Genomic DNA, 16,344 nt, shown 5'->3' with positions numbered 1-16,344 from the left:
AATTTCTAAATTATCACGACTGTGTGGTAAAGCTACCCTTGTCTTTTTTTTAATCGTGGGCTGATCATTTAAACAAACTCTGTGAGTAATCCATAAGTATATAACAATAAATTTTAAGAGACCATTTACGCATCTTGAAAGCAAGTAAATATCCAAAGTTTATGATACAGTCAAATGCAATGACAGTGGTTTAAACTACACGAGGCTGCATCCAAGTAAGGTAGTGTCCTATGAGCGTACCTCGGTCCACATAATCAAGCCGCCCCAGTCCTCAGTGGACCCGTTATTGCTAACAGCCCTGGATGCCCAGTCGGTGTCAACTGACATCGGATCGTTCCAAAGCCAAGCATTTACCGGACCTCCAGTGCCCATCCAACACCTCATAAGTCAAATATATCTTTACACAATCAAATCAATCGTTTGCTGGCTTCGAATGTAGTATCGTATTACTTCTGTAAAGCTCAATAATCTTCAATCATCTCCGTCTCAATTCACAACTATAAGACATCTTCACATGCTGATTAAGCCACCTATACCGGTAAGCACTCACATAGTCCAATGTCGCACCATCCGACTTCGCACTGCCTTCCCTTGACGACTCCCGATGGCGCCACGAGCATAGGTTAAGAAGTGATAATTCGCAGATGTGCCACTCGTTGGCACAGTTGGCCGACGAGGATTCCACCACAGTAGTCTGGCACCGGAGTGCCGAGCACGGCAAGATTTCAACTCTGAGCTAAGAAGCGACTTGTTTCTAAGCGAGAAGAGGTTCCTCCAGGGTTTAGGGCGAGTAAGCGGGGTTCCCAAAGACAATGTTTGGGATGAGTTTTCAATTTCTGGCACTCCCTCGACAAATGAGGGTAACCTTCTGAAAACCCTGGTCGGAACCAGAGGATTGTAACTAGTTTCAATTTGTTTCTGAGTATTCTTCCCATTGTCCCATATAAAAATTAAAAAATTTGCAGGTCGCGCGCGTGTGTGGTTATTGTATGGCTATCCAAAATTCCCGCGTTCAGTCACGAGTTGATTTCAAGATTTTTTTTCTGTCGATTAACGCTCCTTTAAGCTGTAGTAACGATTTTTATGTGTCAGAAGTGCCGAGTTGCACAGTGGTTTGGAAACCATGTTTAACTGGCTGTTTAGGTCAGCTGAAAAATACCACTTCCAATAGGACTGTGCATAAGAAAGTACTGCGGCTTGTCTCGTGATGAGCCTAGTGAGGATGTGATGTTGGGTATTGCAAGCATTCCACTATGAGCTTCATGAAGCGCTCCTAGTATGTATTACTCCGGTGCTCCTGATGTGTTACCAAGGTTTCTGATGACACGGAGGCCTTTTCATAGTCAGCAAATAAAACGATTTTCTTACGAAAAGACTTCCAGAGGACTGGATAATGTACAGTGGATCAGAGATATTCAACAGTAGTTTCATTGTAATAAAGTAGTCTGTACAGAACGCGTCTTTGAATTGTCTGGTACGGATTCTGAGGGTCTAACCGCCACTAGCTCCACAAATACCATGTCGTGATTCCCAAGTAACATGGTACATCTAAGAGTATTTAAAATTGTAATACAGAAAATTGATATTTACTTCCAACAGGTTAGTCGGTGGATTTTCAGGATAGATTATTCTATCTGGAACACAGAAAGGCAGCCAACTGGTTATGCCTTTATGAAGCCAGTGTTTCAATTACTACTATGGTTACAATTTGCACTGTGCAATCGGAACTGCGTAGCAAGACTGCAGGTTTAATTGTAACAGAAATAAATGTATGAAATAAATATTGTTTTCTTACTTGCGCTGCTTGATAACAACGTAAGCTGCTTTCAACTAGATGTTACGCGATGAAGTTATTCGCCAGTAAGGCCATGAAATATATAGCTGTTGGGAAGTATTGTTACGTCACGTAAGTACTCTATTAGCACGAAAATTACCACAGATATTTGTGGAACATGCTAAATTTCACGGATAAGCCAGGGTGACCGCGGCTTGAAAATGTTGCCATAAGTAGGAAATTAATGTGTCACTTAAAGTTTCATCAGCGCAGATTTGCCGGGAAATTGAAGGGTAAAATGCGTGCTTAGTCATTAGCTAAAAGAGGAAGCCAATTTCTGCGAGCAAACTCATTAAGATGAGCGCGGAGCTCGATTAGCCGCCAGCGCGAAATTAGGTCGGCAGAGCGGAACATCCTCCGTAATTAGTTCCACGAGATAAACTGGCAGCAGTACCGAAGGAAAACTAGCGCCCAACTGTCAGTCAGGAGCCATGTGGGAAATGCCTACAAAAAAGTGAGTAGAAATGATATATGGATCTACCGTTCTATACCGCTCGTATTTATTTCTAGCAGAATACTGAAACATATTGTCAGTTCAAACATTATGACTGTCCTGGAACAAAATAACGTTCTCCGTGGAAATAAGAAGTGTCTTTGAAAACATCGATCATGAAAACCGTAACTCCCTTCGTCTCATATGATACCCTCAATGTTATTTGATAGAGGTAACTAAGTTGATTAGGTGTTTCTAGACATTCGAAAAGCTTTTGATCCAGAACGGTTTCTACAGAAAAACGCCGGCCGGTGTGGCCGAGCGGTTCTAGGCGCTTCAGTTTGGAACCGCGCGACTGCTACGGTCGCAGGTTCGAATCCTGCCTCGGGCATGGGTGTGTGTGATGTCGTTAGGTTAGTTAGGTTTAAGTTGTTCTAAGTTCTAGGGGACTGATGACCTCAGATGTTAAGTCCCATAGTGCTCAGAGCCATTTGAATCATTGCAGAAAAACGTTCCTGTCGGACAGATAAGCAGGTTTCCGACTGGTTCGAATTTTCCGTGACAGGCGGGACGCAGCACGTTATGATGAATGGAGAGCCATCTGCAGACTCTGAAGTAACATCTGGTGTGGCACAGCGGAGTGAGATACGACCGCTGTTGTTCATGTTATAATTAATGAATTAGCGTATAATATTAGTTGCTTTTAATAGGTGATACAATTTGGAACGCACCTGTCTAAATTCTTGATTGTTAATAAGGACTTGGCTGCACAACGCAGCTAGTACTACGTTTCTAAATACCTAATTGCTATCCGGACACTTAATTGATCTCCCTTTCTTCAACTATGAGTAACTTGCATCGTGGCATAAGCCAATCGATTTCGGTGCACGAGACACTAAGACAGCTCCAGCGAAAGGAGAACAGGTCTGCAAATTAAACGTAATGTTATTAAAACTCTTCTTTGTCTTGAGCTACCGTAAGCGACACAGACTCTTACAACTTCGTCGTATTGAAAATGGAATAATAATTGTGTACAATCAACAGGACTCGGTAGTGAACGTGTCGTGTAACATAAATTTCACTATAAAAGTTCGTAATGATTTTCTTTTTGTTTTCAATCACGTTTTCAGCTCATTAACTAGCAGCGTTACAGCGAAAAGAATATCCCCATAGATCTTGCACCCCAAAGCTATTAATTGAATTCAAATTTGCTCCTTTGATTTTTCAGTACAAATAATGCATCTAACATAGTTTTCCAGTAATATGGTGTAAGTTTGATGAAGATGCTAGTCGGATCAGAGGAGGTAATAAGACTTCTTTGCTTCAAACTCAAAGTGCTTGTAACAGTATGAACTGCATGGTATAATAATCGCTATATGGTTACTGCTCTTATTTTGGAGCTCGTACAAAATGTATTCGTTGTTCTGCTAATTCATAATAAAACGCAAGCCGATGTTTATCAAACTTGTTCGCGTTCGCACGGAAACAGCGCGCTCGCGAACACGAAGACGCTAGCGACGCTTCTGCCATCTGTTGAGAGCGTGCTTACCTTGATCATGCCGTCTCGGGCGCTCGCCGGGCCATCTGACGGTTGGCTTCTGTAACAGCAAGTTGCAGTCATCAGATACAGAAAGTATTCTGTACTGCAAACACAATTAATAACAACAAAATTACATGCTGCATAATTTCTAAGTACCTATAACAATTCTAGGAACAGAGTATAAAGTCTTTTGAATTCACCGTGCGCAAACGAAGTCTGTGTTAGGAAACACACTGAATATACAGGGTGTTACAAAAAGGTACGGCCAAACTTTCAGGAAACATTCCTCACACACAAAGAAAGAAAATATGTTATGTGGACATGTGTCAGGAAACGCTTACTTTCCATGTTAGAGCTCATTTTATTACTTCTCTTCAAATCACATTAATCATGGAATGGAAACACACAGCAACAGAACGCACCAGCGTGACTTCAAACACTTTTTACAGGAAATGTTCAAAACGTCCTCCGTAAGCGAGGATACATGCATCCACCCTCCGTCGCATGGAATCCCTGATGCGCTGATGCAGACTTGGAGAATGGCGTATTGTATCACAGCCGTCCACAATACGAGCGACTTCTCTGACGCTGACATTAGGGTTATAGTCAACTGCACGAAGAATTGCCTCGTCCATTGCAGGTGTCCTCGTCGTTCTAGGTCTTCCCCAGTCGCGAGCCATAGGCTGGAATGTTCCGTGCTCCCTAAGACGCCGATCAATCGCTTCGAACGTCTTCCTGTCGGGACACCTTCGTTCTGGAAATCTGTCTCGATACAAACGTACCGCGCCACGGCTATTGCCCCATGCTAATCCATACATCAAATGGGCATCTGCCAACTCCGCATTTGTAAACATTGCACTGACTGCAAAACCACGTTCGTGATGAACACTAACCTGTTGATGATACGTACTGATGTGCTTGATGCTAGTACTGTAGAGCAATGAGATGCTCTACAGTCAACACAAGCACCGAAGTCAGCATTACCTTCCTTCAATTGGGCCAACTGGCAGTGAATCGAGGAAGTACAGTACATACTGACGAAACTAAAATGAGCTCTAACATGGAAATTAAGCGTTTCCGGACACATGTCCACATTACATCTTTCCTTTATTTGTGTGTGAGGAATGTTTCCTGAAAGTTTGGCCGTACGTTTTTGTAACACCCTGTATTTTTTTCTGAGGCAATAGATAATATGTAACATATTATGTTACTCATTTCCATAGACTGTAACATCTTCACCAACAAAATGTTTTGGTTATTTTAGACACCGAATATGCTCTGCCTTTTCAACAATGGCTTAATTTAGCTAATTCTGCGTGTGACGAATTTACTCAACGCATTTAACACCTTTTTTGCACGCTGCATATCAATTTGTATTTATATACCCATTTATATATGTCATGCGAAAAGGCGTTTTCTTACACCACAATTTATGTGAATGGTGTTTAGCAGCAGCTGCGAAAAGTGGCCACGACAAGAAAGTTGGGCCTGTATCTTTCCTCGCAAAAATATCATCATATAAATTAGCACACTGTTCAAGAGCAATTCACTAGCAATAAAATCAGTTTGTCTCGTGCTGCTTATTGATACATACCTTCGTCAACGTTTTTAAAAGTTTACCATTAATTTTTCCGGAATCCATGTCAAACAAAACGCGTAACAAAAGAGTTTTTATAACAGAATCACGCGGTCCTGGGCATTCGGATGTTTCACAAGGGTGGAAATAGTTTTCGCAGCACCAGATGCAACGTTAATAATGTATCTTTGGGAAATATGAATGTAAGTATCGATTATTGCCCTGATAATACTCAGAATTCTTCGAAGTTTACGTCTACACCTACATGTGTACTCTACAAACTGTATAGCGCATGACGGAGTGTATTTATCACAGTATCATGTATTACTTTACTTCCTCTTCCATTCGCAATTGGCTGGCTGGTAAAATGATTACTATAGTGTCTCTGTGCGCGCTGTCTAGTTTTGTTTTTCCGGTCACTACGGAAATGATAAATAGTGTTGCAGCATATTCCTAGATTACTCACGTAATGCTAGGTATTGAAATTTTCTGGCCAGACTTTAGCGGAATAGCTAGCGTCTATCTTCCAAATGTCAGCCATTTCAGGTTTTGAAACATTTTATTTTTAAATTTTATTTTATTTCGTTTCAGGCAGGGCCGATTTCACCAGATACAATTATTGCATAAAACAAGACAAACAGGACATTCGTCTGATTTCTTTACAAGATATAAACTATAATTGAAAGATAATTTGGAGTCAACAAAGTACATTAGTCTGGTTGCATCTTACAATAAAATTACGAAAATATAACAGAAAATACACATACATAGCGAAACATTAAAGGTATCCTCAAATTTTAAAGTGAAATGGCAAACGCATTTGGCTACGAAATTATTCATGGAACTAAGAGCTACTCTAAGAGAAAATAGTCATGAATTCTTAAAATAGTTTTGCACACACATAAAGGAAATAGTAGCACTGAGTGCAAAGTTATTTATGATACTTGAACGGGACATATGAGTTAGCCGTCGAAAAGTTCTTCCCTGAGTCTGTTCATATTGATTCTACATTTACTACCAATCGTCAGAGTGTTGTCGGTGATGGCTTGCATGGGTTTCGAAAAAGACGATCGTGTGAAACCCAGCTCGCGCTATTCGTCCACGAGACTCAGAGGGCCATAGACACGGATTCCCAGGTAGATGCCGTGTTTCTTGACTTCCGCAAGGCGTTTGATACAGTTCCCCACAGTCATTTAATGAACAAAGTAAGAGCATATGGACTATCAGACCAATTGTGTGATTGGATTGAAGAGTTCCTAGATAACAGAACGCAGCATGTCATTCTCAATGGAGAGAAGTCTTCCGAAGTAAGAGTGATTTCAGGTGTGCCGCAGGGGAGTGTCGTAGGATCGTTGCTATTCACAATACATATAAATGTCCTTGTGGATGACATCGGAAGTTCACTGATGCTTTTTGCGGACGATGCTGTAGTATATCGAGAGGTTGTAACTACGGAAAATTGTACTGAAATACAGGAGGATCTCTGAATCTCAATGTAGACAAGTGTAATGTGCTGCGAATACATAGAAAGAAAGATCCTTTATCATTTAGCTACAATATAGCCGGTCAGCAACTGGAAGCAATTAATTCCATAAATTATCTGGCAGTAGGCATTAGGAGTGATTTAAAATGGCATGATCATATAAAGTTGATCGTCGGCAAAGCAGATGCCAGACTGAGATTCATTGGAAGAATCTTAAGGAAATGCAATCCGAAAACAAAGGAAGTATGTTACAGTACACTTGTTCGCCCACTGCTTGAATATTGCTCACCAGTGTGGGATCCGTACCAGATAGGGTTGATAGAAGAGATAGAGAAGATCTAACGGAGAGCAGCGCGCTTCGTTACAGGGTCATTTAGCGTTACGGAGATGATAGATAAACTCCAGTGGAAGACTCTGCAGGAGAGACGCTCAGTAGCTCGGTACGGGCTTTTGTTGAAGTTTCGAGAACATACCTTCACCGAGGAGTCAAGCAGTATGTTGCTCCCTCCTACGTATATCTCGCGAAGAGACCATGAGAATAAAATCAGAGAGATTAGAGCCCACACAGAGGCATACCGACAAGCTTTCTTTCCACGAACAATACGAGACTGGAATAGAAGGGAGAACCGATAGACACAGAGGCATACCGGCAATCTTTCTTCCCACGAACAATACGAGACTGGAATAGAAGGGAGAACCGATAGAGGTACTCAAAGTACCCTCCTCCACACACCGTCAGGTGGCTTGCGGAGTATGGTTGTAGATGTAGATATTCAATTGCCTTACTCGCTGCCCCTAAGCCCGAATATTACACTGTTAATACTCGTCGGTATGGCGCACCTGTGGGTTCAGCACTACAGGTTTAGCGTTCTCATAGGCGATCAAGCTTGAAGAAATGTATCAATATTGTGCCAGTTGCATCCTTTTCTTAGCCACAAGATTAACGAAAAGAGACTTCATTGGTGCTACGTGGTGCAACATTTTACCTTCAATTGTATTGACGTCCTAGCCTCAGGATTAATGATATCACATTTTAAAGCAAATCTTCGCTGGTTATGAATGACGCAATGTTCACCTATAATCTGCAGAACACGACAAATAGTGTGTGTGCCTCCTATCTGCGCAAAGACATCTTCATATAAAAAACTCAGATCAGAGCATTATCTTGTACATTTTGTAATCCGAACCCTAACTCTTGTAGTGTTATTTATAATTGTAACTCATTGTAATCACTTCGTTGTATTTTTTAAAAATTCATTCACCTTGGTTTACCACAGCTAAGACAATCGGTATCAAATTTTTTTCTGGTGGTCAGGAAATAATGTAAGGTTCTCATATGTTTCCTGCTATTGTAAATAATTCACCTTTACTGTACTGGGACAGAGATAAATGAACGCACTGCGAAGATTATTGACTCTGTGTGTAGTTTTATCTGTGGTTGCCTTGCTAGACAGTCGGTTGGGCAGCGCTGGGAAATTCTGTGAGGCTTAGTAGCTGTGTTTTTCAGAGAATGAGATCTTTATTTGTGAATCTGGGAGGAGGAATCTGGAATACTTTATTATGTAGATGAAATATCGTTTATATTGATGGAGAATTTTAAAGGTACGCTTGTAGTTTCTTTGTAATGAGAGAATTCTGTAATTGTTAGTCTTCTTATGTTGCAAAGTCTTTTTATCAATAATTAGATGACTTAATATCGATTTTCTTTAAAGTAAAACCACCTCCATAATTCATAGTAAAGTTTGAAATAATCTGACACGCGTGCATTGCACCTTACGTCACACGCAGTAACACACTGTTTCTGACAAAAAAAGATTACATTATTTATCTTGAACTACTACATTTGCTTTCGAGAACGTCGGTACTTCACAAAAGCAGCATGCTGAGCAAGAGGTACGTCACATTTAAGGACAGATCTCCCTTTGCATTATTGTGCAAACAGTGTGTAGTCGGAATTGTCAGTTGTCGTACTAGCAAGCAGATGATTTTTCAGTGAACAGTGTTGGTAATTTCAAACAGTCATTTTCTACCGAGAAGCGTAGTTATTTTTATTGTGGATATTCGAAGTTAAACATTGCACTTCATATCACGCAACAACCATGATGTACTTCCATACTGAGCTTTAGTTATATTGTTTCCTTTGAACATGAGATTAGTTCATTTTTGCATTTTGTTAGATTCAGTTTCTTTATTTCAACGTTTGCATTTGATGAAGTTTATAGTTTATTTTACGACACTGTTCAGGTGCGCAACACAGCTACCAACCAACAGTAATTGAGTACGATGTTACATGAGAGGAAAGTTTTTGAAATTAATATAGTTTTCTCTCATATAGCCAATATTTCATAGAAAGTTTACAGGAAGAGGGACAACCCATTCCCATGGCAGTTGATGAAGTTGCTGTAGCTATAGCCACTTGTGTAGCACGTGCCTCAAGTTCTGCTACCAGTGCTCGAGCTGTGTCAAGAGAATTCTCTCTCCTCTTTGCTCTTTGCTGCAGCCTTTATCCCGCATTGTGCGCAGGGGTGGCAGGGTTAAGTACCGATCTGGTGTGGTTAATTTTAAGGAGTGGCTGGATGCCACCCCATACCCCCTGGGACGGAATTAGTGTATCCCAGCTGTCTGTGTCTAGTGTAAATCGTCAAATAGTGTGAATGTGTTGCAAATGTCTGCGAGTCGTGTAACTGAGGCGGGACTTGGGGACCAGCCCGGTATTCACCTAGGAGGATGTGGAAAACCGCCCAAAAACCACATCTAGGCTGGCCAGCGCACCGGCCGCCGTCGTTAATCCGCCGGGTGGATCCGATCCGGGGCCGGCGCGCCTACCCGAGTCCAGGAAGCAGCGCGGGTCAAGAGAATTCTCTCTGCCTTTGTTAACAATGCAAAAGATATTGCAGCGCGTTTTACACTGGTATACTTACAAGATTTAGAATATGTGCCAGACAAAGCCCCAAAATAGTCTACAAAGCCGTGACTTGGCCCTTGGTTTTTTTGGCACTTATGGAAATGGATGACATGTGGCTGGAGAATATTCTTTGGACGGACAAGGCACATTTTACTCTGCTCGGTGCTGTGAATGCACAGAACTGTCGCGTATGGTCTCGCAGGTCTGTTAGGTGTACAGTGACATCTGCACTTTATAAGGTGTGTTTCCACCTTTGCGACACCGCAACAGTGTTCACACCACTATTTTCATGATAGATGGGGTGACATTTCAAGTCGCTTACCAGGTGAAAGATTTACTTCTAGAAACCTTCGCTAACGACAGCATCATATCTAGGGAATTTCAAGATGTGTGCCCTTTCAGATCCTTCGACTATAATCAATGTGACTTCTGATTGTGGGGATATCTGAAAGATCGTGTCTGTCAAGGATGTATCCGGACCCCTCCTGACCTGAGTGATAGCATACGTCGCTCTGATTCCACCGGAGATGCTGCGAGAAACTATCGACCATGCCGGATTATGGATGCAGCATGTTGCTGAGTCGGGAGACTGTGCTGAACGTAACTTGTGACCATATCCTAATAAGCGTGACAGAACCACCATTATGTAGTTGAGCTTCCCTCTTCTTTTCCTTTATCCAACCACGTTTTGGCTTCTTACAGCGCCATATTTTCACCTAGTGGCAGAAAGTGAAACTATTATTGCTTTCAGCATACTCCACGAGCGCACCGATTAATGAACATATCTACGACGTATATATCCCAGACTGTAGCACTTGGAACAGCGTCGGTTTAATTATAACCATCCCCTATTAACAGTTATGGCGTTAACTTTCAACATTATAAAATGTTTACTTACTTTTTCCATCTGTTTTACGGGGTCCCGGGTTCGATTCCCGGCGGGGTCAGGGATTTTCACCTGCCTCGAGATGACTGGGTGTTTGTGTTGTCCTCCTCATTTCATCATCATCCAGGAAAGTGGCGAAATTGGACTGAGCAAAGATTGGGTAATTGTACGGGCGCTGATAACCACGCAGTTGAGCGCCCCACAAACCAAACATCATCACCATCTGTTTTGTTTTCATCTGAGCACCCCTTATATGTGGACAGGAGAAAACGGCCTGTCAGTCACTTAGCAATTTGGCCACCCTCTCATAAAGATTACATAAATGAACGGGTAAATGAAAGAAAATTAATTTGTCAGTCTATTTTGCTAATGATCCTTATCAGTCATGATGTAAGTAGTGGCTTCTGGAGCTTATAATTTTGTAGATACACTGGACGTGTGCAAATGTGTCATGGCGCTTGTCAGGACTCGCGCGTGGAATGTCCGTGATGGATTTCACACGCCCCATGAACCATGGACCTTGCCGTTGGTGGGGAGGCTTGCGTGCCTCAGCTATACAGATAGCCGTACCGTAGGTACAACCACAACGGAGGGGTATCTGCTGAGAGGCCAGACAAACGTGTGGTTCCTGAAGAGGGGCAGCAGCCTTTTCAGTAGTTGCAAGGGCAACAGTCTGGGTGATTGACTGATCTGGCCTTGTAACAATAACCAAAACGGCCTTGCTGTGCTGGTACTGCGAACGGCTGAAAACAAGGGGAAACTACGGCCGTAATTTTTCCCGAGGGCATGCAGCTCTACTGTATTATTAAATGATGATGGCTTCCTCTTTGGTAAAATATTCCGGAGGTAAAATAGTCCCCCATTCGGATCTCCGGGCAGGGACTACTCAAGAGGACGTCGTTATCAGGAGAAAGAAAACTGGCATTCTACTGATCGGAGCGTGGAATGTCAGATCCCTTAATCGGGCAGGTAGGTTAGAAAATTTAAAAAGGGAAATGGATAGGTTAAAGTTAGATATAGTGGGAATTAGTAAAGTTCGGTGGCAGGAGGAACAAGACTTCTGGTCAGGTGACTACAGGGGTATAAACACAAAGTCAAGTAGGGCTAATGCAGGAGTAGGTTTAATAATGAATAGGAAAATAGGAATGCGGGTAAGCTACTACAAACAGCATAGTGAACGCATTATTGTGGCCAAGATAGATACGAAGCCCACACCTACTACAGTAGTACAAGTTTATATGCCAACTAGCTCTGCAGATGACGAAGAAATTGAAGAAATGTATGATGAAATAAAAGAAATTATTCAGATAGTGAAGGGAGACGAAAATTTAATAGTCATGGGTGACTGGAATTCGAGTGTAGGAAAAGGGAGAGAAGGAAACATAGTAGGTGAATATGGATTGGGGCTAAGAAATGAAAGAGGAAGCCGCCTGGTAGAATTTTGCACAGAGCACAACTTAATCATAGCTAACACTTGGTTTAAGAATCATGATAGAAGGTTGTATACATGGAAGAACCCTGGAGATACTAAAAGGTATCAGATAGATTATATAATGGTAAGACAGAGATTTAGGAACCAGGTTTTAAATTGTAAGACATTTCCAGGGGCAGATGTGGACTCTGAACACAATCTATTGGTTATGACCTGTAGATTAAAACTGAAGAAACTGCAAAAAGGTAGGAATTTAAGGAGATGGGACCTGGATAAACTGAAAGAACCAGAGGTTGTACAGAGTTTCAGGGAGAGCATAAGGGAACAATTGACAGGAATGGGGGAAAGAAATACAGTAGAAGAAGAATGGGTAGCTTTGAGGGATGAAGTAGTGAAGGCAGCAGAGGACCAAGTAGGTAAAAAGACGAGGGCTAGTAGAAAATCTTGGGTAACAGAAGAAATATTGAATTTAATTGATGAAAGGAGAAAATATAAAAATGCAGTAAATGAAGCAGGCAAAAAGGAATACAAACGTCTCAAAAATGAGATCGACAGGAAGTGCAAAATGGCTAAGCAGGGATGGCTAGAGGACAAATGTAAGAATGTAGAGGCTTATCTCACTAGGGGTAAGATAGATACTGCCTACAGGAAAATTAAAGAGACTTTTGGAGATAAGAGAACCACTTGTATGAACATCAAGAGCTCAGATGGAAACCCAGTTCTAAGCAAAGAAGGGAAAGCAGAAAGGTGGAAGGAGTATATAGAGGGTCTATACAAGGGTGATGTACTTGAGGACAATATTCTGGAAATGGAAGAGGATGTAGATGAAGATGAAATGGGAGATACGATACTGCGTGAAGAGTTTGACAGAGCACTGAAAGACCTGAGTCGAAACAAGGCCCCCGGAGTAGACAACATTCCATTGGAACTACTGACGGCCTTGGGAGAGCCAGTCCTGACAAAACTCTACCATCTGGTGAGCAAGATGTATGAAACAGGCGACATACCCTCAGACTTCAAGAAGAATATAATAATTCCAATCCCAAAGAAAGCAGGTGTTGACAGATGTGAAAATTACCGAACAATCAGTTTAATAAGCCACAGTTACAAAATACTGACACGAATTCTTTACAGACGAATGGAGAAACTAGTAGAAGCCAACCTCGGGAAAGACCAGTTTGGATTCCGTAGAAATACTGGAATACGTGAGGCAATACTGACCTTACGACTTATCTTAGAAGAAAGATTAAGGAAAGGCAAACCTACGTTTCTAGCATTTGTAGACTTAGAGAAAGCTTTTGACAATGTTGACCGAAATACTCTCTTTCAAATTCTGAAGGTGGCAGGGGTAAAATACAGGGAGCGAAAGGCTATTTACAATTTGTACAGAAACCAGATGGCAGTTATAAGAGTCGAGGGACATGAAAGGGAAGCAGTGGTTGGGAAGGGAGTAAGACAGGGTTGTAGCCTCTTCCCGATGTTACTCAATCTGTATATTGAATAAGCAATAAAGGAAACAAAAGAAAAGTTCGTAATAGGTATTAAAATCCATGGAGAAGAAATAAAAACTTTGAGGTTCGCCGATGACATTGTAATTCTGTCAGAGACAGCAAAGGACTTGGAAGAACAGTTGAATGGAATGGACAGTGTCTTGAAAGGAGGATATAAGATGTACATCAACAAAAGCAAAACGAGGATAATGGAATGTAGCTGAATTAAGTCGGGGGATGCTGAGGGAATTAGATTAGGAAATGAGACACTTAAAGTAGTGAAGGAGTTTTGCTATTTGGGGAGCAAAATAACTGATGATTATCGAAGTAGAGAGGATATAAAATGTAGACTGGCAATGGCAAGGAAAGCGTTTCTGAAGAAGAGAAATTTGTTAACATCGAGTATAGATTTAAGTGTCAGGAGGTCATTTCTGAAAGTATTTGTGTGGAGTGTAGCCATTTATGGAAGTGAAACATGGACGGTAAATAGTTTGGACAAGAAGAGAATAGAAGCTTTCGAAATGTGGTGCTACAGAAGAATGCTGAAGATTAGATGGGTAGATCACATAACTAATGAGGAAGTATTGAATAGGATTGGGGCGAAGAGAAGTTTGTGGCACAACTTGACCAGAAGAAGGGATCGGTTGGTAGGACATGTTCTGAGGCATCAAGGGATCACCAATTTAGTAATGGAGGGCAGCGTGGAGGGTAAAAATCGTAGGGGGAGACCAAGAGATGAATACACTAAGCAGATTCAGAAGGATGTAGGTTGCAGTAGGTACTGGGAGATGAAGAAGCTTGCACAGGATAGAATAGCATGGAGAGCTGCATCAAACCAGTCTCAGGACTGAAGACCACAACAACAACATAATCACTTGTGAAGCTATGAGGCATCCGAAAAGCTAAGTTATCTTGGTTTCTTAATTACTGCTGCTTTATAATTTAAATAGCATGCAGTCAGTAGATTACAGCAAAAATCTTAACAAAGTGGTAGAAAAACAGAATCTTACGATTCTGTGGTGTAAACTAGAAGGTTGCATAACAGGATTTGAGTCATAAGTTAATATTTTGCTAATAAAGTGGTAAGTGACCAGCCAGAGAATGCCACAGTCGTACACGTGAAAATATGTGTGAACCATAACGTATAAGAGAATTAACCAGGCACAACTAATGTGGTTGCAAACCCAATTCAGCTAACAATTGAGATAGCAGATGAAGTGAAGTTGCATACTGCGAATCATGATTGGTTAAAGAATTAGAAGATACTCGCGTTTTACAAAAATAAACTGATTTAATTCCCACAATTGATTACGAGTACATGTATCGACATTTACCCCAAGCAAGTATGCTGCTCATGTTGTCCAGTTTGTGGTTTTTGCTAATATTTATGCTGTCGAATTATTATTGTAGTGAATGGGTCAGATTTTAACGATGTTTCTTGTATACTGAAGAAATGGCAATACCACTAGCCCATTTCACCTTGAAGATGATACTTACAGGATTTACTAGTAGGTTACTGCTTGCAATTTTATGTAAATTAGATTGCCACGTGATGGCTAACACATGTGTTTCTCCTTGCATCACGTTTCACTCTTTCAGCGACCTGTAGTTAGCTATGTACTTGTAGTCAACCACTGTTTTTTGGGTGGTACTATGAGAATAGCAGCTCTGCCACAGCAGTTATGAGAAGCCGTAGAAGCCGGCAGCAGCCAAAATACCGTCATGGCGATTGTGGCATCCGGCCTATTTACGCATTGCGAGGTGAGCCGGGTCGACCATTGCCAATACCGTCGATCCATCAAAAGGACGGGATTACGGCGGCATCGGCTGGCCGGTTTCCACATCTTCAAGCGGTAGACTGTACGTGGTTAGAAGCGGTACATTGACACAACAAACGAGTACCTAAACAGTATAAATACCCGGCCTTCCTAGCGAGAGGATTCCAGTCTGACAGCACCAGCTACAAGGAGAGGTCTAAGACGGATGACAGGGCGATAGGGTTTTGCAAGCAGCCACCACGAGTTTGGGTCTTCGCCACCTCCGGTCCGACTGCAGGCACTAAGTCGACCTACTGGACTTGGCGCCTGATGAACTGCCTTCTGCATCTACATCTACATAAATACTCCGTAAGCCACCGTACGGTGGATGGCGGAGGGTGCCTTCTACCGCTACTTGTCATTTCCTTTCCCGTTCCACTCGCAGTTAGAGCGAGGGAAGAACGACTCTCTCCTCTGCATATAACAGTGAAATCCCCATTGCACTCTTAATGTTACCACCCTTGCTTTAATTTCACAGAAAGGTGTTTTGACTTTTCTCGTATCTTATGTTTGTGATTCTTATGCGCAATGGATGTTGGTGGCAGTAGAATCGTCCGACAGTCAGCTTCAAATGCCGGTTCTCTACATTTTCTCAGTAGTGTTTCTCGAAAAGAATGTCGCCCTCCCTCCAGTTATTCCCATTTCAGTTCCCGAAGCATCTCCTTAACACTTACGCGTTATTCGAACCTACTGGTAACAAATCTAGCAGTCTGCCTCTGATGGTGCTTCGATGTCTTCCTTCAATCCGACCTGCTACGAATTCCAAACGCTCGAACAATACTCTAAGAGTAGGTCGCACCAGCGTCCTACATTCGGTCTCCTATACAGGTGAGCCACTCTTTCCTGAAATTCTCCCAATAAACCGAAGTCGACCATTCGCCTTTCCTGCCACAATTCTCACACGCACGATCCATCTCATATCGCTTTGCAACGTTACGCCCAGATATT

At 41.9% G+C, this 16,344-nt stretch overlaps 1 protein-coding gene across 4 annotated transcripts in view; it reads right to left on the bottom strand.

The window, feature by feature from the left end:
* Positions 1-16,344, bottom strand: part of LOC126188884 (FH1/FH2 domain-containing protein 3) — a 637,930-nt gene that overhangs the window by 559,729 nt on the left and 61,857 nt on the right. For all 4 annotated transcript variants that reach the window (XM_049930556.1, XM_049930557.1, XM_049930558.1 and 1 more), the window contains exon 6: positions 3,817-3,865. In XM_049930556.1, the coding sequence (XP_049786513.1) occupies positions 3,817-3,865 (49 nt within the window). The remainder of the gene's footprint in view (positions 1-3,816; positions 3,866-16,344) is intronic.

The sequence above is a fragment of the Schistocerca cancellata genome, chromosome 5, assembly GCF_023864275.1.
Source record: "Schistocerca cancellata isolate TAMUIC-IGC-003103 chromosome 5, iqSchCanc2.1, whole genome shotgun sequence".
Lineage (NCBI taxonomy): Eukaryota > Metazoa > Arthropoda > Insecta > Orthoptera > Acrididae > Schistocerca > Schistocerca cancellata.
Note: the sequence above shows the minus strand (reverse complement) of the source record. Positions and strands in the feature narration are given on the sequence as shown.